This window comes from Lissotriton vulgaris, chromosome 2_1, assembly GCF_964263255.1.
Source record: "Lissotriton vulgaris chromosome 2_1, aLisVul1.2, whole genome shotgun sequence".
NCBI classification, from domain to species: domain Eukaryota; kingdom Metazoa; phylum Chordata; class Amphibia; order Caudata; family Salamandridae; genus Lissotriton; species Lissotriton vulgaris.
In genome coordinates, this window is record NC_141687.1 from 1,267,469,299 (window position 1) to 1,267,495,609 (window position 26,311).

The 26,311-nt window shown below is 48.8% G+C and overlaps 1 protein-coding gene across 2 annotated transcripts in view; it reads left to right on the forward strand.

Moving 5' to 3' along the window:
• LOC147732477 (receptor-interacting serine/threonine-protein kinase 3-like) overlaps positions 1–26,311 on the forward strand; it is a 1,935,498-nt gene that overhangs the window by 1,819,647 nt on the left and 89,540 nt on the right. Inside the window, exon 9 of one of the 2 annotated variants that reach the window (XM_086956989.1) lies at positions 25,035–25,196. The exons of the other annotated variant lie outside the window; for it this stretch is intronic. Within the exon in view, the coding sequence (XP_086813115.1) occupies positions 25,035–25,085 (51 nt within the window). The 3' untranslated portion in view covers positions 25,086–25,196. Of the gene's footprint in view, positions 1–25,034; positions 25,197–26,311 lie in introns of those variants that run through there. 2 annotated transcript variants of the gene reach the window in all.

Sequence of the window (26,311 nt, forward strand, 5' to 3'; positions counted from 1 at the left end):
GTCATTGGGCTATAGTTGGGCTACATCTGGCTGATATTTGGGCTACATTTGTTTTTTTTGTCTCTGGTGGCCATCTTTGGGCTACATTGGGCTACATTGGGCTACATTGGGCTACATTTGGGCTCCAACATATATATAGCCCAATGTAGCCCAATATATATTTTTCAAAGTTAATTTTTGTAAAAACCACTGGAGCCTATATCTTGAGACATAGCAAAGGCACATCGGGCTACCAGTCCCTACAATTTTGCCAAGTTTGGTGTAAATCCATTAAGCCGTTCAGGCTAAAAGTGAGGCCAACCGCCCTATGGAAAATTGCATGGGAAAAACACGTTTTGGGACCCCCCTTTTTTCTCGGCCCCCCCTTGACGAAACCCCCCCAAATTTTCAGGGGCTGCTGAGAAACAAAATGTTCCATTTTCCTGAAAATGTCAGCTAATTCTGTCCTTAAACGCCAAAGTTATTCGACATAGAATTTTCAAAAATCCCATAGGAAAAAAATCCTAACTATATATACCTACTGGCTATCGCCAGTAGGTAATATATATATATATATATATATATTTTACGGATTCCTTTCAATCAACTAAAAAACTCAAGGCAATAGCAAACATTGTTTGTATTGAGGTTCAAAAAGTTTGCAAGAAGCGTTTAACAAGGAATAGCGATGCACATGGAAATGTGTACCCCACCTGCACTGCACCATCTGGACACGTGTGAAGCTAGTCAGAAGTATGCCCACTGGTTGCAGGCATTTTACTTCACAGCGGACTGACTGCAGTATAGGCAGTAGAATGAGCTAACAAATATATATCCCCCCCCCCAGCCCACCATCACCAACTTCAGATGCTGTTACTAAGCCAAGCTACTCCCCAAGCTCCTGTCCCGGCTGCCAGTGCACTCTCTCTTTAAATGCTTCCCGTCACCGCCGAAGCAGTTTTCCTTCTTTGCTTTGCTTCGCTGTTCCTGGGTTATTAGCTGCTCATTAACTCATAGATTCAATCAGATGCCCTCTGGAGGCCATTTCCTCGTCATTATGACTTCTAATTAACCAATTACCCAGAGGTTGGCTTTGAGAAAAGAGATCCCCGAATGCAGTCACACATAGGAATGCCACATACAGTGAACGCAGCTGACGAGTTTAGAGTGTGCTTATTTGTTTATTTGCAGGTTCTAGTGCTGTCAAAGATTTGCAGATATGTAAGTGTTTATCTAGATCCCAACAATCAATCTGACGTTTTCGAGCGCCTTTTAAGGTGCCATAAGCTGAGAACCACTTGGCTCCCTGACACCTAAACAATCACAGTTCCACCCATCGCTCGAAGTCAGGCAACCACGAGGAACCCGAGGCTCTCGCAGCCTCTGACAGCTAAGCTCCGTGACCCTGCTCTTGGGCTTACCTAAAGATGCCTTGGCTATTTAACTTGCGGTATAGCGCAGGCAAATTGTTGTGTGTGTAGCTCTCTGTACACTGCCCCCGCTAGATAAAAGGGAGAGTGCGCCCTTATGAAGGAAGAAAGTGCTTTACAATGGTTTGTGGTTCCAAAAACCACAAAAGGAAGCTCTGGGCGCTGAGTGAGCAGTCGAGTAGTGAGACACTCTCGCAGGCGCGATTGTCTATCGAACGAGCACTTCTGCTCCAGTGGCATTTTAACTTTTCGTCTTGATTTGCCTATCCTTGTCTATGTGCAGCCCTGAGTACACGCCGCAAACTGGATGTGCGCACTGGAGAAAGGGAGCGAGGCACACTCACAACAAGGCGAGCGCGCAGCCCTGAGTATCTGCAATGACACACTAATCTTAATTAAAATACCCTACCGAAATAGATCTGAACTGCACAAAGCCATAAGCGAGGATCAAACACGGCACCTGCTTGGGAGGTCCACCCGAGGGGACAGAAGAGCTGCATCCCAAATAATGAAGCTGCAAAGCGAGTTTAAACTGCAAAGCACAGGTTTATTCTTAACTCTGCCGCCGATACAGGAGCCGCCCGACTGCTGGGTGGACTCGAAGCGAGACAATATCCGTCAAGACCCGAAAATGAAAGACTATCCCTTCAACCAGACGGATAAGCAGACAAACAAGCAAATCAAGTCCATAAACTCACAGCTACACCATTACTACCAGCATCACCCGGTCTCCCCCTCGGCACGGGAGACCGGACATCGAAGGCTTCCCCCAGGCAGGGGGAAAGCGGAAACCACGTCCTCTCGGCCCCGCCCACAACCAGGCGGTGGCCATCTTAAGGCAGCTCGGGCGGCGGCAGTGATCTCGGGGGGCAAAACGAGGGGGGGACACCCTCGAAATTAAATAAAAAAACATTAAAATGAAAGAGAGAAGCCCCCCAAGCCCCCCCCCCAAAAAATCGTGAAAAATCGCGGGGTGCGCGCTTATAGATATATAATTGATTTCTCTTCTAACTTTCTCAGGAACTACTTGAGGGATTTACACTATTTAACAAAAAGCGTGATCTGCGTACCAGACACTACCATTTTGACAAGTTTGGTGTAATTCCCTTCAGTGGTTCAAGCTGTAGCTGAGTCTAAAGGTCCTATGGAAATTAACATGGGGAAAACACGTTTTGGGACCCCCCTTTTTTCTCAGCCCCCACTTGACGAATCCCCCCCAAATTTTCAGGGAAGGAGCGGAGCGGAGCGAGCCATCTTCTTTGAGAAATTTGCGAAGATTCATCAACCAGGGCCAAAGTTATTCCCAATAGAATGTTGGGGATTTCCTATGGTAAACAATCCTAACTATATATACCTACTGGCGACCGCCAGTAGGTAATATATATATATATATATATATATATAATCACATTTCCATTTATCAAGGTGCAGTAATGCAATTTTGAATCCACATTGGCCCTGTTGCCATGAAGGGTCGCGTATAAAGGTGATAGTCGATTAAAAGCACAATTTCATATCCAGTTATCCCTGCTTTTTCCTATATAGCCCCACTATAAAGAAGTATTGACTGACTCCAAATACCAGTAGCTGGCTAGTGTCCCATCTCAAGATATGATAAGCCACCCAATATGACCTCACACCCCAAAGAGTACACACCGGTTTGATCCTTCTCCGCCCAGGTATGGCATATACAGAAAAATAGTAAATGTTCAACATCCTCAGCGGCATGTTTACAAAAAACAAAGCTGGTGAAACGGGTGCCGCTCGAGGCTAGAGACACTTTTCTGCCACAACTCCTGTTTGCCTGCTATTTTGGAGCGAGGTTCTAACGCCGACTTGGGGCTTACCAACGGACCTGACCGCGGGACTGCGAGGACCAGGTTGCTCTGCGGCGAGTCACTGGCCGCACCTGGGTCCTCTTCTCGCCCCGCCTCCCTGCACTTGATAGCGCCTCGCGGCCCCCGCTCCGCGGGAGCCGCTCGATGCTAGAGACACTTTTCTGCCACAACTCCTGTTTGCCTGCTATTTTGGAGCGAGGTTCTAACGCCAACTTGGGGCTTACCAATGGACCTGACCACAGGGCTGCGAGGACCAGGTTGCTCTGCGGTGAGTCACTGGCCGCACCTGGGTCCTCTTCCCGCCCCACCTCCTTATTTAGTAACGCCCACGCACGCGTATGCGGGCGAGTGCCGGACGAAGCCCGGGACAAGGGCGGGCCGTCTGTGGCTGTCCGTGGCCGATTGAGGCCGGGCTGGGCCACCCCCTTGACACCTTGGTAGATTGTCACCTGCATGTTTATCGATTTAATGATATATTGATATTCTAGTGTAAATATTATATTTTAATCAATTGCTTTTCGTAGTATGGTTTGTCGGCACACCTGGGGAAATGGCGTTACGTTCTGGAAAAGGAAGAAAAGTCACTCTCACAACTACGGGGGGTTTAGTTAACGGGATAATTGATCAATTCATTACCAGGTCTGTTGGGGTCCTGGAAAAAGAAATTGCATTAACCGAGAAACGACTTTCATTGGACCTCTTATCAGGGAAGCGTTCATCATTGGGCACAATCGGAGATGCGGTCTCACCGAAACAAATAAGATTAACCGATCTACCAGTAGCTCCGATTTTGAGACGCAGCCTTTTGTTGGTAGAATCTGATGATTCAGAGTTAAGCTCCCCATTAAATGGAACCATTAATGGTCCCCCTTCCAGAGGTGCTAGGTGTAGGGATCACTTATCATCTTCCCAACATAGCCCCCCAGCACATACCAAACTTCTGATATAACATCCAGTAAAGTTCCTCTAAACAAACAGCCAGCAGGGAAAAGAAAGAGAGGAGAGGGCCTCCAAAAGGGTAGCATTGCGAAAATACCAAAAATAGCTAGAGCTGTCTCCGCCCCCTCAGCTAATATATATCCCCTAAGATCAGCATCCAATAATGTACAACATTTTGACCCACCAATTCAAATTGCTGACAGGGTAAGTCTTCTATCGGAAATGGAAACCTTAATGAGATTGTTGATGTTACCGCTAACAGAGAGGACCAAACTAATGATGGCTAAATTGGAGAATCTTGAAAAGTTGGTTCTTTCAAATTCAAGTATGTTGGATAAGGTTGCGAAAGGTATAGAGTGTTCCCCCACCAAGGTTGTAAACTGGCAAGCACTGGGATCAGGTCCTATTGGAAAGGCTTCCAACCCAGAATTGACAAGTCAAGTTAAAAATCACATCACTACACCCTGTCCCACGAAGAACTCCGTACAAAGTGAACCTCGAGAAAGTGCTAGGAAAGGCTATAAAGATAAAGGGGTGGATAAGAAGATAAACAGTCAGAATGTTGCACCTCCTGTTCAAAAGGAGGATAGACAGGCACATGGTAAATTCCAACAGGGCATTGAGGGTGTCAAACAATGATTGCCCTGTATAAATCTTCCCCCAGAATCTGTACCATACACGGTAATCCTGGCAGGAGTACCTGGGATTGCCGTAGGGAAACTGGAATCCCGTAAGGAATTGAAGAACAAGCTCACCCACTGGCTGAATAGGTTCAGAACACTACCGCCATGTACTAGTGCAGAAATTTTAAATGTGAGAAGGGTGAGTTGGGTGGGGTGTAGACAAAAGGATATAGAGGGTGACTGTGTCATAGTAAATTTCAGGGACCCTTGGGCTGTGGAGCATATATGCTATGAAGGAAGGTTTGGTAGAAGGGGAGATATCAAGACCTTAGGCCTGAATTATTTTTATGTTCGTACACCCGTAAGCCCACTGAATCGCGCACTGACCAGTCAAACAAATGGATTATGTTATTTTAACTCCCATGATAGGGCTGACTTCTACCCAATCTTACAAAATCGTTTTGACCCACTATTGGGTCTTGATGGGGTGGATTGACTTGTGCACTCTTCCTATGGCCCAACTACGGCCCAACAACTGAAACTTGTAAATAACGGTAAAGGCACAATCCAGGAATTTAGTCCCTTAGTGGGTGAATGGAATCTCAAGAGTGATTTGCCAGGGTGTGGGTTGGTTGACAGCCGTCGCCTCGGAGCATCCCCTGTGTATACTTTGGTGTGGTTAATTCTGGTAAAAAGATGGGAGGTGGGATTATTAGCCCAAGATACGAGAGGTTAACAACAAACTCTCAAAGTAATGAGGAACAAACTATGTGGAGGGAGGAAACTGGAATAATCCTGACGATTAGTGTTTTAAACCAGCCCAAAGAAATTGATGAAATTAGCCCATTAAAAATTGTCTCCTGGAATATAGCAGGGCTAAGGAGCAAAACCTATATAGTAGAGTGGATGGATTTCGTGAAAACTCATGACATCCTGATCTTTCAGGAAAGCTGGGCGGTAGATCCCATCCATTGCAATGAGTTCTTAAATTTTTATAAGCCAGCGGTAAAAGGAAAAAAAGGCAGACATTCAGGTGGTCTGTCGATTTGGGTTAGACAGTCCCTCAATTATAGATCGGTTGAAGTAATGGTGGAAAACCAAGACATACTTGTGATAAAACTTTCGCGGAATATTCTCTGGTTTAGAAAAGTAAGAATGTGCCTAAAGAAAATGGGCCTAAGCCATCTGTGGACTGATCCGGCTAAAAATGTTTTCCCTCCCAAAAAGGTATTTAAAGCTCTATACTGGTCCAGTATAAGGCAACATCATATAGCTCAGACAAACACTTCATCTTTATCTGGCAGGTTTCTGGAACACAAACTCGATCCAGTGTTTGAAGTATACTGGGACCTAATTACAAAGAGTTTGGATAGAAAGCTCTATCACCAGTTTAGGGTCGGGTCGCTTCCAGTAAGAATGTTTACTTATAAATGGAAAGATCAGGGGAATGTGTTCTGCCCCTGGTGTAAGGACCAGAAAGAGTCTTTTGGTCACCTATTTTTTGTATGCCCAACATATCTAGCTCCCCGAAACAAATGGCTTAAAACAATTTGTAAAAATATGGGAACACGAGAGGGGTTAGAGGCTCTGCGGATTATGAGGACAGATACAACGAATTCTGTAGTAATCGCAGTAGCAAAGTTTTTGGGATGGTCATGGATTATCAGATCCAAGAAAGTACATATAGGTTAATCCATACTTATGAATTACAATTGTATATATGTTTTTAATCAACATTTATACTTTATGTCTTTTAATTGCTGGACTTCTCGATGGTTTTAATATGATATGAAATAGTATGTAATGTTTTTATGGCTTATTGGTTACTTACTTATGATAAATATGTCAAATAATGCCTCAGGACGTTGTTGATGTTAATGCTTATGGTTTGTAATTGGCTGTCTTTTATGATGAAATATTCGAATAATGACGTATGAATCTGATACTTTCATCGATGTTTAAAGTTGTTTACTTGAAGAGTTCCCAGTCTGAATTTGATGTACAATGTGCATGACATGGGTGGTTATCTGATCAATGTATGCTTCCTTGGCTGGGAGAGCTTTATAGGCCAATAAAGCTTCAACCAGCCACCCTGAGCTCGCTTTTAGGGGATGTTAATGTATTACCCAACTGTGTGCACAAAGTTCCCCTAGGGGTGATAATTGTGTTAGGGAGAGTGGACTAGCTGCCTCTCTCTAACAGGGGGGTTGTATCTGAAAGTCCCTTTTCGGAATTTAGGGAAACCTCACACAACAGGTTGGTTCTATGACTACTGTCGCATTCCCAACCAGTCGCTTCGTATCATCATTGGCTTCCTGCTCCTGCATCAAGCCGGCACTGCAATGCCTGACGGGCGGCACTTAGTGCTGCACTTTTGTCGGAGATCTTTTATTCCGAAGCCGATGTTTGAGTGGGTGTGAGGGGCCCTAATCGTGGAGTAGTGAGCGTGACATGTGGTGATTCTAAAAAAAGTTAGTGTAGTCTACTCTGGGTATTTTATTCCTGTAGCTACCTACTTTATTAAAACTAAGAGGGGTATAGGATTTCAGCCAACCTATGTGTGGGAAGCCCATTCAACCCTCAACAAGTGATCTGGTCGACATGTTTCGTGCCATCAAGGCAATTCATCAGGACCAAAGGAAGTGCTCATAAACTTGAAGTGGAGCCCATAGTGGGCTGCACGGTTAAATCGATACAACCTGTGGGGTCAGGATCTGGAACCAGGAAAAGTTCCTGTGTTGTTCTCCGCCCTGCGGGGGGATGAAAAAAGAGAAGGAGGTATATAAAACAGAAGTTCCTAGCTGCTGATCTGTATTTGTAGCAACGGTGTCTATACTTTCACCAGGATGGTGAGTATCTTATTGGCAGACTGAGATCTGGAGAAAAATAATAACATACGTGTTTACTCCCAATAAACCTCCCGAATACAGTGAGAGTAAGGGTGATATGTCACTCATGAGCCTGGAGGGGTAGTGTGCCAAGAGCAGTCACATTTGGGCCAAAGAAGGTTACAAAAAGGCTACCAAGGAAGACTCTAAGATGGCTCTGGACTTACCCACAGTCGTTGTAGATAGTCGTCACCGGGCTGCTTTTAGTAGGACCTGCGTGATCAAGGAGTAGCCTGCAGGGATGTAGAATGATTAAAGAAATAAAATAAAAGGGTGGTGGTTGCGATCTTAATTTGATAACTAGCTTGCCCATTCATGTGTTAGGACACTGTGTGCATCTAGGAGCCCCCTCCGGGATCTCACATATCACCCGGAAAAAACCGCGCCGGCGTGTCCCCCAAAGGGTGCCGCAGCGCTGAGACGGGAGGGCTAGGTAAGTGAAAACCATTGTACATATGCTGCCACCCCCGCGGGGTGGTCCGCAGTATTATAAGAGGGGGGTTGTTGGGGGGGCACATCCAAACTTGTGAAGCCTATCGCACACATAGTGTGAGACTGCTGGGGCTTCGTTACTGTGGATAAAGGGCCGTCAATCCATATCGGATTGGGGGGCGGCAAGCAAGATGGTACGTCCCCCAAGAGTCCAACCCTCAAGGCTCCCCGCCCCCACAGCTACAGTCCAGTGTGGGGCCACTTACCAACGGCGAAGTCCCTGAAGGCAGTGCGTCCGCGGGTAGGGTCCAGGAGCCCACAAAGCCCCTGCACCATCAAGGACTCATCCGCGGGCTCGGGCAGCCCCTTACCTTTATCACGGTCTGACGGGGCCTCTTAACCTGCGTCCGTCCGGCCGGCGAATCTCGGCCGGTCAAGCAGCCTGTGGGTTAGCCAGGTTGCCGGACGTCCTTAAGTCTCTGTTTAGGCGGTGAAAGTTAATGATAACAATAGAGGTAGGACATGGTTTGTTGACCTGTGTCTGCGCATGCGCACCGGGTCCGTCTTGATGAAGGCTGAATGAGCCTGTCCCTGTGTAGAAATGGGCGCCATCTTAGAATGGAGTCGAGGCAGACTTGCGCTGCAAGATGCTCATTAAAGCAATCATTAAAGCAATCAGATGGGGAGGTCAGAGATGACTAGTTAGCGAAAGATTGTTCACAGTTTGTGGTGATTAGTTGTCCAACAGTGTAGATGCAATTAATTAGTAATGTGCCTTTTGTTGTCGCACTAATGCATCAGGCTTGCTGTAATGTTAGTGTGTGACACTCATAAGGAGGTATCTCTGTGTATCACATTCGTGAAGGGGGTATTTATTGTGAGGCGGTATATAAGGGACATGGACAGAGGGCATGGAAGCTAATGTCATAGTGTCCATTCCCATGGCCTCATAGACTCTAAAGGTGCGGTCTCATTCGCAAAAGATGTGGGGTAGAGGATATCTACTATTTATACTAGCTGTGTGGTATAGTCGCTCACCCCATTACTACAGAAGGACACTCTGACAAGTTGGGGATTAACGGGTCAGTGTGTTCCATGGAACAGAGTCATTGAGGCCTTCAGTATCTAGGCGTAGGCGATGAACCCATCTCTGTTCGATTTTAAACAGGGCCTGTTGGTTTGATGAAGGATGCCATTCAAGAATTACCCAATGTATGTCTTCTGCGGCATGATTCTGTTGGTGGCAGTGTTCATACAGACGGGTGTGAGTCTTATGGCAGCGGACATTGCTGTTGTGTTCCATGATGCGTGTCTTAACTGTGCGGGTTGTCATCCCGACATATTTCAGATCGCATGGGCATGTCAGCATGTAGATGCACTTGCTGCTATTACAGTTCGTATGTCTGTTCAGGTGCCAAGTGAAATCATGAGAAAGTTGGACAGTTTTTGTTTGAATAGTTTGTGGGCAGACGACACAGTTCCCGCAGCGATAATGTCCTATTACTGGAGGTAGATCCCAAAGAGTGTTTTGTGGGCGGGTGCTGTTCTTTTTCGGACGGGTATGGACCAATTGATCTTTTAAATTGCGAGTTCTTTTGAACGCAAATCGTGGACGTGGGATGTCTAGGTTGACAGAGTTCAGTATGCCCCAGTGAGAGTTCACCGTTTTTCTGATAAAAGAAGAGTTCTTGGTGTAGGAGGTTACGCAGGTGATTATATCCTCTTTTTCCATTGTATGAGTTTCCAACAGGGATTCCCTGTTGTTGTTCAGGGCTCTCTTCGCAGAGCGTTGAAGAAGTCTTGGAGGGTAGCCCCTCTCCTGTAGTTTGCTTTGCAGGATGTTAGCTTCCCTCTGGTAATCACTGGTGGTCGTGCAGTTCCTGCGGAGTCTTAAAAACTGACCAAAGGGGAGATTATCCCTTAATGTTCTCGTATGGTGGCTCCCATAGAGCAGAAGGCTGTTTCTGTCACTTTCCTTTTTATACAGTGTAGTTGAGATCTCCGAAGGGCCCAGTACAATTGTCAGATCTAGGAAGGGTATGGAGGTTTCCGAGATGGTTCCTGTGAATTTCAGGTAGGGATCTTGAAGGTTGATCCAGGAACAAAACGCCTCACAGCTGGTCTGGTTGCCCTTCCAGAAAATCAGGATGTCGTCTATGTAGCGACGCCAAAGGGTGAGATTTTCCCGAAATGGATTTGTTTCTGGAGGGTAGATGTAGGTCTTCTCGAATGCAGCCATGTAAATACATGCTACACTGGGCGCGAAGGTTGAACCCATAGAAGTCCCACGGATTTGATGGAATAGTTCAGACTCAAATTTAAAGAAGTTCTCTGTTAAGGCTATGTTTGCTAGCTCCATGATGAAGGAGATCGGGGTAGGCGATGTCCATTCCTCAAGTCTTAGAGTGGACTCCACTGCTTCCAAGGTGGCCTGTTGGGGGATATTCGTATAAAGGGATTCAACATCCAAAGTCAGCAGGAGATCCACATCTGATCTTCCGTCCACATCGTTAATCAGTCGCAGGACATCTCTGGTATCTTGGAGGTAGGAGGGTATCTTTTTCACTACCGGTTGTAAAAAGACATCGCAGAACTGAGGCAGGGGCTCAAGGAGCGAACCAATACCAGAGACTATTGGTCTACCGGGTACAGGTGTAGTGCCTTTGTGAATCTTCGGTAAGGTGTAGAAGTAAGGTGTGATGGGCTCTGGAGTAATCAGGAAATCTGCCTCCTCTTTGGAGATCCATTCGTTGGTTTCAGCCTCGATGACTAGGCTCATGATGGTGGTTGTCAAGCGTCTGGTGGGGTCCACAGGTAGAGGCCGATAATGAGCGGTGTTAGAGAGTTGTCTTCTACACTCGAGGTCATAGTCACTTCGGTCTTGTATCACAGTGGCGCCACCCTTGTCAGCTTGTTTAATTACGATCGTCACATCGTTGCCTAGTGTGTTTACGGCTTGTCTTTCAGCAGTTGACAAATTGTTAAATTGTTTGATGTTAGGTTTCTTTTTCAAGCTTGATAAGACAGCTCGTTCAAAGGTGAGTACCTCCAGGGGGATCATGCCGTCTGTTGGGGTGAAGGTCGATGGTTTCTTAAGGCCGGTATCATTGACAGTCGGTTCAGGTTTACCATCAAAGAAGGCCCGTAACCGTATTTTCCTGAAGAGATTCTTCATCTCAATCATCTCTTCAAAGGTATCTGGGATGGGTGTAGGGACAAAGCCCAGTCCTTTCTCCAAAACGGTGATTTCTACCGGGGTAGGGTCCTAGATGAGAGGTTGACAATCAAACTCTTCTCCCCCTGTTGGTGGAGCTCCGTGTTTCCATCATCGTTGGTTGAGCCGGTTGGTCTGACCATTGCACGTTCTTCTGTCCTCCACTTTTGCGCCCTCTTCCTCTGCCCCAACCTCTGCCTTGAAAAGGTGGCAGATTCAGAGGGTAGAATTGGGGTGGACCTTGGGAAAAGAAAGGGTATTGCCATGGTGGTGGCATTTGAGGAGGTCCCTGAAACATTGGACCCTGGTGGTATCCTTGTTGCCATTGGGGACGATGTTGCATCCGATTATTCCTTGGGGCCTGTCCTCCACTTGAGTCACTACTTGTAGACCCTCGTCTGGTGTTATCATCAGAGCTATCATCCGAGGAATAATTGTTCTTTTTAATCTTAAAATCATCTTTAAGATAAGGATATACTTTCTCCTTCTCAAATTTGGTGATATCCTTCTGCAATTTATCCGTTTTCTGTTTTAATAGATAATCATGATGGTCAGCCATCTCCTGGTTGATGTCAGCCAGTTTTGTGGTGAAAGAAGTCTTATTGTTTTTATTGACGGCAGCTTTCATGGTGGCCTCTATGCTCGATATTTTTTCTAACAAAGCATCCGCGAGGCGTTTCGCTGTTTGGCTGATCAAGAACACTAGATCTTTGGTGCATTTCCAAGACACCTGGCACCAATCTGTTTTGAACTGCTTGTCTTCCAAGAAGAGTCTCGGTATGAGATTGACAATCAATCCATGTGGGGCTATGTTGTTCCTCAAATATTCCGTCATCATTACCCCGTGGATGGTGATTCTTATGAGTTCTTTTTTTAGGTCTGTTAACGTTGTCCAATCCTCATTAGATGTGCCTGAGGAGGAGGTGTTAGGGTTGTTCAGTAATGGAGGAGCTGTTTTTAGGGCTTCAGCGATGGCATCCTCATCAAAGCTTAGGCCTGGCACATCCTCCATGGTGGTTGGGGGGATATCAGGAGTAACACGGAAGGAGGGAGGGTGAAGGAAAAACGCAGGTAGTTCTCGTCTGCGTTGATGTGTTGGGCCAGTGCAGTGAAAAAGTTTCACTGTTGGTAACCTTACAAGTCCCGTGGGGGAGACCCACGTAGATGAGTTAGCAACAAAGGGGGACAATGAGGGGACAATATTTAGAGGGGTCCAGTGTGCGTGTCCCTACGAACTATTACCCAACTGTGTGCACAAAGTTCCCCTAGGGGTGATAATTGTGTTAGGGAGAGTGGACTAGCTGCCTCTCTCTAACAGGGGGGTTGTATCTGAAAGTCCCTTTTCGGAATTTAGGGAAACCTCACACAACAGGTTGGTTCTATGACTACTGTTGCATTCCCAACCAGTCGCTTCGTATCATCATTGGCTTCCTGCTCCTGCGTCAAGCCGGCACTGCAATGCCTGACGGGCGGCACTTAGTGCTGTACTTTTGTCGGAGATCTTTTATTCCGAAGCCGATGTTTGAGTGGGTGTGAGGGGCCCTAATCGTGGAGTAGTGAGCGGGACATGTGGTGATTCTAAAAAAAGTTAGTGTAGTCTACTCTGGGTATTTTATTCCTGTAGCTACCTACTTTATTAAAACTAAGAGGGGTATAGGATTTCAGCCAACCTATGTGTGGGAAGCCCATTCAACCCTCAACAAGTGATCTGGTCGACATGTTTCGTGCCATCAAGGCAATTCATCAGGACCAAAGGAAGTGCTCATAAACTTGAAGTGGAGCCCATAGTGGGCTGCACGGTTAAATCGATACAACCTGTGGGGTCAGGATCTGGAACCAGGAAAAGTTCCTGTGTTGTTCTCGGCCCTGCGGGGGGATGAAAAAAGAGAAGGAGGTATATAAAACAGAAGTTCCTAGCTGCTAATCTGTATTTGTAGCAACGGTGTCTATACTTTCACCGGGATGGTGAGTATCTTATTGGCAGACTGAGATCTGGAGAAAAATAATAACATACGTGTTTACTCCCAATAAACCTACCGAATACAGTGAGAGTAAGGGTGATATGTCACCCATGAGCCTGGAGGGGTAGTGTGCCAAGAGCAGTCACATTTGGGCCAAAGAAGGTTACAAAAAGGCTACCAAGGAAGACTCTAAGATGGCTCTGGACTTACCCACAGTCGTTGTAGATAGTCGTCACCGGGCTGCTTTTAGTAGGACCTGCGTGATCAAGGAGTAGCCTGCAGGGATGTAGAATGATTAAAGAAATAAAATAAAAGGGTGGTGGTTGCGATCTTAATTTGATAACTAGCTTGCCCATTCATGTGTTAGGACACTGTGTGCATCTAGGAGCCCCCTCCGGGATCTCACATATCATCCAGAAAAAACCGCGCCGGCGTGTCCCCCAAAGGGTGCCGCAGCACTGAGACGGGAGGGCTAGGTAAGTGAAAACCATTGTACATATGCTGCCACCCCCGCGGGGTGGTCCGCAGTATTATAAGAGGGGGGTTGTTGGGGGGGCACATCCAAACTTGTGAAGCCTATCGCACACATAGTGTGAGACTGCTGGGGCTTCGTTACTGTGGATAAAGGGCCGTCAATCCATATCGGATTGGGGGGCGGCAAGCAAGATGGTACGTCCCCCAAGAGTCCAACCCTCAAGGCTCCCCGCCCCCACAGCTACAGTCCAGTGTGGGGCCACTTACCAACGGCGAAGTCCCTGAAGGCAGTGCGTCCGCGGGTAGGGTCCAGGAGCCCACAAAGCCCCTGCACCATCAAGGACTCATCTGCGGGCTCGGGCAGCCCCTTACCTTTATCACGGTCTGACGGGGCCTCTTAACCTGCGTCCGTCCGGCCGGCGAATCTCGGCCGGTCAAGCAGCCGGTGGGTTAGCTAGGTTGCCGGACGTCCTTAAGTCTCTGTTGTTAATGTATTCTCTTATCCCAAAAAGCAGCTTTAAATATACTTTTTGTCTCCGTCCTCACTGATGAAGGGTTACTCCAGAAGTCGCTCAAGCCCAGGTCTGTGAGATTGAATTTGACATGCTTTAACCAGGGGAGAAGATGAGCATTTCTATGGCACAATTATGTCCTCCATGGCTAGCCTGTAATGGTGCAGCTCAGGAATCAACCACAGCCTCACCCAGTAAAGGAGTGGATTTAACACTGCTAGGTCTCTCACCCGTTTTAATCCTGTTGTTTAAAGAAGTGGGAGAGTGGGTGTGTTCTGCTGGAGGTTAAATAGCGATGTCAGGAAATTGGTTTCCTTGATCAGGTCTTTGATGTTGGCGAATCCCCACACTGCAGCACCATATAGAGCAGCAGCCGGTGCGGTTGTCCTATGCACCTCTTGGTGATCGTAGAGGCAGAGTGTAAAAGAGCTACCTCCCTCTTTTTCGTCTGAGCTTTCCATGACCAACTCTTATTGATACTGATCCACAGGTAGTCATATTTACCTACTACCTGGATTGTCTCCCCATTCAGCTGAAAGTTCCCCCTACGGAATTTATGCAGGTTAGGTACCGCAATCTTTTGTTTTGGAGGTGTTTACCTCCAGCCCACGAAGGGAGACAAAACTTGTGGGATATATTCAAAAGGTTTTGAAGCCTGGACGGACTGCTGGAGAGCAGATGAGTATTGTCTGCCCAACCCAGAGGGCCATCTGGTCACCCGGCCTGCCGGCTGGCAGGGCTGATGCTAACTTTTGTCCTTCCCCAGGGTTCTGTAAGCCCCCACTACATTGGGGCTTAATTGTTGAGAAAAATGGGCTCCCCAGGCAGACCGGTGAGGAGAGGACATGGCCTGGGCTTAACGCTCCTTGGTTCCAGCTGATGGTTCAGGCGCTGGGGACAGGGGGAACATCGGGGACTGGGGAGTCTCTCCCCGGCCTGGCAAGGGTTCTAAAGCTGAAACAGGGCCTGGGGCTTAATCTCTGTACGGCAGGCCCGGGGTGGAGGAGCCCTCCATCCAGCAAGCCAGGCAAGGGTCCAGCAAGCCAGCCAAGGGTCCAGGCGCTGTAGACGGGGGTCCACTGGGGTCCGGGGAGGCTCTTCCAGGCCTAGCTAGGGTTTTGGAAGCTATCAATCAATCAATCAGGAGTTTGTTAAAGCGCGACTACTCACCCGTAAGGGTCTCAAGGCGCTAGGGGTGGGGGGTTGGGGGGTGCAGGTTCCATTCCATCAAGGAGGGGGTCTGTCGAAGAGCCAGGTTTTGAGGTTTCTTGCGAAGATGGGGAGCGATGTTGTCTGTCTGAGGTGGAGCAGAAGGGCGTTCCATGCTTTGGCCGCGAGGAAGGAGAAGGAGCGGCCTTCCGATCTGGTCTTTCTGGTGCGGGGGACCACGGCGTAGGAAAGCTGGGCTGATCGTAGGGTCCTTTGGGGTGCGTGGAATTTGAGTCAGCTGTTCAGGTATGCTGGTCCGGTGCCCTGGAGGGCCTTGTGTGCGTGGGTGAGCATCTTAAAGGTGATTCTCGCCTCGACGGGGAGCCAGTAGAGTGTGCGCAGGTGCTGGGAGATGTGGCAGTGTTTTGGCAGGTTGAGGACTAGTCTTGCGGCGGCGTTCTGGATGTTCTGTAGCTTGCGGATGAGGTTTTTGTTTATTCCGGCGTAGAGTGTGTTGCCGTAGTCGAGTCTGCTGGTGACCAGGGCGTGAGTGACTGTCTTTCGGTCTTACGAAGGAGGCGGAGGGTATGGAAGCAGGAAGATGAGACAGAGTTGATCTGGCGGTCCATTTTGAGCTCGGAGTCCAGGATGATTCCCAGGTTGCGTGCGTGGTCTGTGGGGGTTGGCGGGTTTCCGAGGGCGGTGGGCCACCAGGTGTCGCTCCAGGCGTCGGAGTTTGAGCCCACGATGAGTACTTCTGTTTTGTTGGTGGTTAGTTGTAGGCAGCTGTTTTTCATCCATTTGGCGACGGCTTCCATGCATTCTCGAAAGTTGCGTCTGGCGGTGTTGGGTTCGTTGGATAGGGAGAGGATGAGCTGGGTGTCGTCTGCATATGACACGATGTTGAGTCCATAGGTTCTGACGATGGGGGCAAATGGAGCGACGTTAAAGAGCATCGGGCTGAGGGAGGAGCCCTGGGGGACTCCGCAGGTGGTAGGTGTGGGGTCCGAAAGGAAAGGGGGGAGTCTGACCCACTGCGTCCTGCCGAAGAGGAAGGAGTAGATCCTGTCGAGGGCCTTGTCCTGGATTCCTGCATCGTAGAGTCTGCGTATTAGGGTGCGGTGGGAGACTGTGTCGAACGCCGCTGATAGGTCGAGGAGGATGAGGGCTACTGTTTCTCCTTTGTCCAGTAAGGTGTGGATGTCGTCTGTTGCGGCGAGTAGGGCGGTTTCTGTACTGTGGTTTTTTCTGAAGCCGGATTGGGAGGAGTCGAGGATGTTGTGTTCTTCAATGAATGTGGCGAGTTGGCTGTTGATGGCTTTCTCGATGACTTTCGCTGGGAACGGGAGCAGGGAGATGGGACTGTAGTTTTTGAGGTCGGTGGGGTCCGCTGAGGGTTTCTTTAGGAGGGGGTTGACCTCGGCGTGTTTCCAGTCGTCGGGGAACGAGGCGGTCGCCAGGGAGCGGTTGATGGTTTGGCGGAGCATGGGTGCGATGGTGTTGGCGGCTCTGTTGAAGATGTGGTGGGGGCAGGGGTCCGTGGGGGCCCCTGAGTGGATTGACTTCATGTCTTCAGTGTGTCTTCGGTGGTGAGGGCTGTCCAGTCATCAATCGCTGGTTTCCGGGTGTCAGGGGTGGTTGGTGAGGGTTCAGTGTGTTGGTTGTCTTCGTCGAAGTTGTCGTAGATGCTCTTGATTTTGTGGTGGAAAAAGATGCTGAGTTTGTCACAGAGGTCTTGTGAGGGAGGGATGTCGGTAGACTCGCTGGTGGGTTGGGCGAACTCCTTGATGATGCTGAAGAGTTCCTTGCTGTTCTGTGTGTGGGTGGAAATTCTGTCTTCAATCGCTTTTTTTCTAGTTTCTCTGATGAGTTGATGGTGGGCGTTGGTGACGGCTCTGAAGTTCTTGTGGGCTTCTGTGGATTTGGTGTTTCTCCAGGCCTTTTCGAGGCGGCGGCGGCATGTGCGCCTGGACTCTCGAAGTTCGGTGGTAAACCATCTGGCTTTCTTGGCACGGGTATTGTTGTTTTTCTTGAGGGGGCTATGGTGTTGGTGCTGTCCAAGATCCATCTATGCAGGGTTCGGGCTGCGGTGTTGGGGTGGAGTTGTTGAGTGAGGAGGTGAGCTGGTCATCGGTGATTTTGGTCCAGTTTCTTTGTGGAAGCAGGTGCTGGTGTCTGTGGATGGTGGGTGTTCTGAAGGTGAAGTGGACGCAACGATGGTCGGTCCATGGGAGTTCGGTGGTGTCAATGAAGGTGATGGAGTTTCCTGTAGTGAAGAGGGGGTCGAGGGTGTGTCCTGCTGAGTGCGTGGGCTCGGTCACGATCTGTCGGAGTCCAATGTTATGGAGGTTGTCCAGGAGGCATGTGGTGTTGGGGTCCAGTTGATTGTCGAGGTGGAAGTTGAGGTCTCCCAGCAGGGTGCAGTTGGTGAATGCGATGGCCTGCGGGGAGATAATGTCCGTGATGGAGTTGGCGAAGGGTCTGCAGGGTCCAGGGGGTCGGTAGATGAGGGTTCCTCGGAGGGCGGCGGTGGGGCTGGCCAGTATCTTGAAGTGAAGGTGTTCCATCAGTTCTGTGGACTTGTCAGGGAGTGTGCTCAGGCGGAGACTGGATTTGTGGACGATGGCGATTCCTCCTCCTGGGTGGGTGGGGCAGTCCTTCCTGGAGATCTTGTATCCTTGGGGGATGGCGCTGGGACCGGGTCCGGTGCTTGAGCTGCAACTGGCGGGCCCCGGGGTGTGGGAACCCCGTCCTACAAGCCAGTTGAGGGTCCAGGCACTGGGGACGGGGTCCACCGGGGCCTGGGGAGGCTCTCCGTAGCCTAGCAAGGATTCAGAAGCTGGGACAGGGCCTGGAGCCTGAGCTCCGTCTGGTGGGCCCCAGGATGTGGGAGCCCCCCATCCTGCAAGCCAGCTGAGGGTCCGGGCACTGGGGACAGGGGTTCATCTGAGCCCAGGGAAACTCTCCCTGGCCTGGCTGGGGTTCAGAAGCTGGGACCAGGCCTGGGGCTTGAGCTCCGTCCAGTGGACCCCTGGGTGTGAGAGCCCCAAGTAGCCAGCCGAGGGTCCGGGCACTGGGGACAGGGTCCAAAGAGGCCCGGGGAGGTTCTCCCGGCCTGGCTAGGGTTTGGAAGCTGGGATCGGGCCTGGGGCTTGAGCTCCGTCCAGAGGGTCCCAGGGTGCAGGAGCCCCTGTCCTGCAAGACAGCAGAGGGTCTGGTCACAGGAGATGGTGGTCCACCAGGGCCCAGGGAGGCTCTCCCCGGCCTGGCTAGGGTTCAAAAGCTGGGACAGGCCTGGGGCTTGAGCTCTGTCTGGTGGGAGCCCCCCTCATCCTGCAAGCCAGCTGAGGGTTCTGGGGACAGGGGTCCACCGGGGCCCGGGGAGGCTCACCCCGGTCTGGCTATAGTTTGGAAGCTGGAACTGGGCCTGAGCTCCATTTGGTGGGCCCCGGGAGTGGGATCCCCCCGTCCTGCAAGCCAGCTGAGGGTCCGGGCACAGGGCACAGGGGATGGTGGTTTACCAGGGAGGCTCTCCCCTGCCTGGCTAGAGTTCAAAAGCTAGGACGGGCCCGGTACTTGAGCTCCATCCGGCAGGCCTTGGGGAGTAGGAGCCCCTCTCATCCTGCAAACCATCAATGGGTCCAGGTGCTGTCGACGGGCTCCACCGGGCCCGAGGAGGCTCTCCCCAGCCTGGGTAGGGTTCGGAAGCTGGGACTGGGCCTGGGGTTTGAGCGCCATCCGGCGGGTCCCGGGGTGCGGTAACCCCCTGTCCTGCAAGCTAGCTGAGGGTCAGGGTGTGGGGGACGGTGGTCCACCGGGGTCCGGGGAGGCTCTCCCTAGCCTGGCTAGGGTTTGAAAGCTGGTACAGGCCCGGGGGCTTGAGCTCCATCCGGTAGGCACCGGGGACAGACGCCCTCATCCTGCAAGCCATTCGATGGTCTGGGCGCTTGGGACGGGGTCCATCGGGGCCAGTGCAGTCTCACCGAACCTGGCTAGGTTCAGAAGCAGGGACCGGGCCAGGAGGCAGGGGTGGCTGGCTTACTCCGCTCCGCTGGCGGAGTGGAGTTCTCTGCCCACCCCTCGTTTTTTTACAGATAGAAAGCAGAAGAGCTGGATAGCTTGATTTATAAGTCTCTTGCTCTAGAGAGAGTTAGTGCATCGGATCGGAGAAACCACTTTTTAAATCCCCCCCATTGTTGTCAACGGTGCATCCGTGGTTTGACTTCATTGAGTATTTTCAGAGACTGCAGAACTGGGAAGAGAAGCAGAAAGTGTAATGCCACATAACACTGGTTTGTGATTGCCTGTTTTTGCAACAAAGCCTTCCACCAGTGCTGGCCATCTGTGAGGTGACATGATGATGACGGAAGCTTGAAATAGAGATTTCTGAATTAATGAATTTCTAAGGGAATATGTAGTCTAGTAGTGGAGAGTGATTGAAAGTTGAAAGTAAAATTAAACAAGCATTGGCATAGCCAATAGGTCTCGCCTTAGGGACCTTATAAGTGTTTAGCCTGAGATTTTTGACATTTTTGTAATGTTTTTAAGGTATGTTATAGAGAAATGTATCTGTGATTTAAGGGAAGTGGCATGGTGTGGAATGTAGTGGTGAGTTGTGATATGATGTGTGTTGTGATGTGCTCCTGTCCTGTCCAGAATTGACCTAAAATGACATGTATATAGCGCTTAATACCCTTGACGAGCGCTTTGAAGGCTCTGATTTGTGATGTTAAATACCAGAAGTGGAACACTGGTGATTTTTTTAAACTTGTCATTACTGTTGTGATCCAAGGAAATATGTAAGAGTCTTTTTTTAGGGATCGCCCCTTTCCTATTCCGCAGGAATAGGAAAAAGAGCCCTAATGCAGCTAAACCACTACTTAAGGCGAAGGGCTATCCCCAAAAGCGGATTTTGGGAAGTGCACGCCTCGTGCACGAGCTTGCCTGAGCCTTCTGCCTATCAGCCTGCCAGTTCTCCTACCCTAATTATTCTCTTCACTTATTCACGGCCGCAGGCCGTGACTCTGGCTCTTCAAAGGCTCTGCTCCCCGCCCCCCGCCTGTACTTCATGGCCGCCAGGCCATGCCCCTGTCGCTTCATCTGCTTGCCTTCTGTCCCTTAATCTCCCCGTGACTCCCCCCTCACCTCTCCCACTCCACTGCTTCAGGCCCCCATCATTTGCTCAGGACATTGCTTGTTTCAGCATTGTCTTCTCTGTGATACAGCAGGGGTTTACAAGCCATCGATAGTTATGCTGTGTTTTCCTGTTTCACGATTTCATTCCAAACCGTTCGGTTGTTCTTATTTTGTAAAGTTTATTGGGGCCTGTAACTATAATTATACTGCTTGTAGGCAATTCGGTTTCGGTCGCTGCTTTCCTCCAAAGAATGAACCCAACCCACCCCACCCCCTAATCCCCAACAATAATAATTCCATGCTGTTATGAGTACGTGCGACTACAGCACCGAGGAGACATTGCCTGTGGAAGGGTCCATTGCTAGGGTTTTACAGCATAGCAATGTACTGCTTCGAGAAGCTGACTCTACCTGGGATCCCACGACATTGAGATGGATTTGCTGAATACTACACAGGCTGCTAGCCACCTGTACCACGGATAAAGGACTCGTGGGTAACAACATGCTACTGGAATCCTTAACCATGGAAGCATGCATCACTAGGACCCTTAAACACAAATACGGAAGGGGGACAATGAAAACATGTAATATCTCATTCCCCATTTACTATTTATATACATAGCTCGCATCGCGCAAAACAGCTTTGTGGTAGTAGGTTCTAGCGGGCTGTTAGATCTTATGCCACTTTCACTTTGAGAGGGCATGGTACGTTTGAATGCTTTTAAAGTCACGCGCTCCAAAGACGCAATTAGTAAAGTCTATTTCTGTCGACATTCCAGTGTTTACGATCACCGTCCTCCAGCTAAAAATATCACAGACTTTTGACAAAATATTTCTCTCAAAAAGATCACAGTGCGCACTAAGGAAATGCACCTCGAGAGTCACAGTTAGTTATTCGTCCTCCATTTGCTTCAAGCACCTAAATAAAGTATTTCTTGTTCAAATACGGCTAATATGAACAATCAGTGCACCATTTCCTGTAAGGAAATAAATATGTTAAACATTCTCAGTTTCCTCATTCCAGGCGATCACGTTATTCAATTAATCTTTTTATTTTACCTCCCTGTGTAATGATGGCAATCCTCATGATGTCAAATTTCAAGTTTACAGGGATTATAACATGACTTTGATTTTGTCCTAGGACCTCAAGTGCGGCAGAAATATTTAAAGTGGGTTGTGTTCATGAAACCTAATAGTATTTTGTTTATCTTCATGTTAAAAGAGTATGTAAAGTTTTTTAGGTCTCGTTGACTTAAACCAGTGACCGACATTGTACCCCAGTTCTACTCCTCACACACTCTCTCTCACACACTCTCTCACACTCACTCTCTCACTCTCTCTCACACTCTCTCTCTCACACTCTCTCTCACACACACTCACTCTCTCTCACACCCACTCTCTCTCTCTCACACTCTCTCTCTCACACACTCTCTCTCACACTCTCTCCCACACTCTCTCTCTCACACTCTCTCCCACACTCTCACTCTCTCTCTCACTCTCTCTCACACACACACACTCTCTCACACACACACTCCTCGCGCACACACAAACACACTCTCTCACACACACACTCTCTCACACTTGCACACTCTCTCACACACACACGCATTCTTTCTCTCTCTCACACACACTCTCTCTCACACACACTCTCTCTCACAGACACTCTCTCTCTCACACACAGTACAGCCTTCTACCACCAACACTCTACCACTCTATCCGCCTCCACCTTATCCACCACTCTATGCACCACCACTCTAGCGCCACCACTCTAGTGCCACCACTCTAGCGCCACCACTCTAGCGCCACCACTCTAGCGCCACCACTCGATCCGCCCACCACTCGAACCACCCACCACTCAATCTAAATCCACCCTATAACTCCAACACCACCCTCCAAAACGACCCTCCTACTCCACACTCCAACTCCACCCTCCAAATCCACCATCCAAAACCACAATCCAAGTACCCTCCAAATCCACCCTCTGACTCTACCCTCTAACTCCACCCTCCAACTCCACCCTCCAACTCAACACTCCAATTCCACCTTCCAACTCCACCCTCCAAATCCACCCTCCAAATCTCACTGATCTGATGCTCTCTTCCACATCACATCCTTCTCTAACTCACTGTTCTCTTCTCCTGTGCTAATCTGCTGATCTCTTCCACCCCACCTCCTTCTTTAACTCCCTGTTCTCTTCTGCTGTGCTGATCTCCTATCTTCCACCCACCTCCTTCTCTAACTCACTGTTCTCTTCTCCCGCACTGATCTGCTGCTCTCTTCCACATACATCCGTCTCTAACCCAACAAACATACATACAACCACACACACACACATACAACCACACACACACACATTCGCACACACAACCACACAATCCCACCTAACCACACACACAACCACAGACACAACCACATACACACACAACCACACACACACACACACAACCACACACACACACACACACAATCACACACACACACAACCACACACACACACACACACAACCACACACACACACACACACAATCACACACACACACAACCACACACACACAACCACACACACACACACACACACACACAAGCACACACACACAAAAACACACACACACACACACACAAGCACACACACACAAAAACACACACAACCACACACAACCACACACACACACAACCACACACACCCACAAACACACACAACCACACACATCTATCTATTGCCCTCACTCTATCTGTCGCCCTCACTCTATCTATATATCTGTCACCCTCACTGTATCTATCTATCTGTCGCCCTCACTCTATCTATCTGTCGCCCTCACTCTATCTATCTGTCGCCCTCACTCTATCTATTTGTTGCCCTCACTCTATCTATCTGTCGCCCTCACTCTATCTATCGCCCCTCACTCTGTCTGTCTATCGATCGCCCTCTCTCTATCTATTGCCACCATTCTATCTATCTATCGCCCTCACTCTATTTATCTATCTATCTATCACCCTCACTCTATTTATCTATCTATCTATCTATCTATCGCCCTCACTCTATTTATCTATCTATCGCCCTCACTCTATCTATCTATCTTTCGCCCTCCCTCTAGATATCTATCGCCCTCAGTCTATCTATCTATCGCACCACCACAGCATCACTCAGGGGCACCACAACATCACTATGCTCTACTACAGCATCACTGAACGCCACAAAATCACTTGTCGCCACCACAACATCACTCGTCGCCACCACAGCATCAATCTGTGCAACTATTCAACAATAACTGGTTCAAATATGTTCTCTCAATGTTTTAAGCTTTATTACAAATGTCACAAAAAGATGTTAATATTTCACTTCACTTGGATTATCGTCACAATAAAATACACTGAACATAATCTTCACAAAAGTTATTTGCGAGACCAATTGCATTGCAAATGCTTGTCTACAGCTCTGAGCACTGTTGGTAACGCCAATCACCAAGCTCACCGCAGGCGTCCGCTCACCACGTCCCATCCCCTTTGGAAAGTGATTTACAGGCTGTTTGAGCCAATTAGCAGCTGCGTCATACAACGGGGTGGCTCATCAGGGACCTCTGAAGTACAAATTGGTCGGGCGGCGGCTTAAAGGTGCCCTCCAGGTGGCTGGGCCTTGGGGACAGGCAGTGCTGTCCTGCAGCTAAATCCACACGGGAGGGCCCTTGTCCACCCAGAGAGGCCTGGACTGTCAATACAGCTGCTGAGCCCAATCACAACACGGCTTAGGCGGTATTTGTTTATTGTTGGCACGGTTAAGTAATTTTCACGGGATAGGGAAAGCAGGCAGTACTGGTTCACGTGGGTTCTAGAGACGCCTTTTCTAGATTTAGGTGTCGACCTACATTTCTCACTTCCTAATTTCTGAGGACTTAAAAACGTGATGTATTTGTACAACATGTGCCAGTGAATTCGATGCGTGTTCTGCACAGTTGATGGGACCCTTCGGCAGCCACCCTTATCAGAACATTTTTTAGTAAGTTTAGCTGATTTCAGAGATTAACCTAAGCGCTCTGAGTGCGGGTGACCTTACCTCCAATGTACCTTCATTACATCTGACGCGGTCTGGCTTGAAATCGAACAAGTGAGTGACAACTGCAGGGCTGAGCAGCGAGCATTTAACTCTGTCATCTTAGCGCCTTGGATATATAACTCCAATACGTATTTCATGAGGTATGTTCCCTCTTACTTGGATGTAAACTAGAGACAGCTATGCTTCTATATTCGAATTTCATAAAAGTGTACTTTAGAGAAAAAATATTGTTGGTAAACATCATCAAGAATGCTGTATGTGTTTTTAATTCTATGCTTTTTTATACCAATAATGCATCATAATGATGTCACTCTTGCGTTCCTCATTTCTTTGAACATAAAGATACAATGGAAATAAAAGATCGTAGGTGCTACAATTCTTTAGAATAACTTTCGATTTTTATTTCAGAAAGAACACCTTTTTTCTACGCGCAGACAGTGGTCACCAAAGCACAACTGAATAGCAAAGAGAGTTGGAGTCGACCTTGTGGCAGCGGGCAGGGAGGGGACAGGCCAAGGGGGTACTTTGAGGGCCTTACCTGCAGTCAACATCGTCTCCCCTCTATGCAGTAGTTACATGCCTGCCAGCTTAGAAACAGTGGGCTTGTTACAAAGGCATCTAAAATAAAGTTTAATTTGCATTAACAAGGACGTGTTGTGTACTAGAAGCCTGCAGTGTCATTCCACTTTGTTCTTGGCTAGTCCTTTGTCACTTGAAATAACCAATTGGGCCCTGAAATCAGCTTCATTCCAAATACACTTTCAAGCCCCCTCGAGCATGAGTTTTATTTTCCTGGTGAGTTCCGCCCGAGGGGGGACTTTATTACTCCCGGAACAGACTTGTTTTGCCCGTGGCCGCCACATCTGAGGCTCATGTCTGACAGGTGATTCCTGCCGGTCAAGATCGCTTTGGAGGCCAGAATCTAGCTTTCAGTGTTATGGACTCACCTATGTAAGGTGGGGGTGGGGGGGGGGGGGGTTGGATGGGCATTGTTCCAATTGCTGTATGTTTGAGGCAAAATGTAATGAAATTTGTTTAAAAAAAAATGTCTAACAAGTGATGAGGGTGTCCAGACGTCCTAATGAGATTTGGAAGTTGCCGAGCTTGTGTGTGTGGATACGGTCTAACTGCACAGTGGCCTAGCCTGGTGTTTTATGCAGACTCCATGTGTGCTAGGCATTTAATTTAAACAAGCTAGCGCCAACAGTTTGGCGCTGTGGAATAACGCCAGGACTGTGTGCGTGGGCACACGACTGCAGCCAGACATGCTGAAATGGTTTTGAAGGGCGCTTGCTTGCACGTTCACAGGGAAGCCTCTGGCGTGAAGAAGCGGGTGGGGGGCGGGGATGAGGCGCGGCATTCAAAGGATGAAACCTGACCCAAAACAGATGGCAGCCTGTGCGTCGCTGCTGGTTCCAGAGAGCAAAATGTTCTGGGAGTAAACATTTGCCAAAAATCTGGGACATCCACACGCCTTTGGCCAATTGCGTGCTTTCAATTACGAAAGCCAGACGCAAAGGCCAAAAGCGTGTGAGCACCACACACACGAGCTTTGAAGAAAAGCTGTAGTGTTTCCAAATGACCTTTTCCTACTGCAGCGCATGCACGCTGCGCTAGGCTCGACCTAAAAAGGTCTATGACGCAGGCTAGATTTGACCGCATCATATCTTTTTATAAAAACCTTC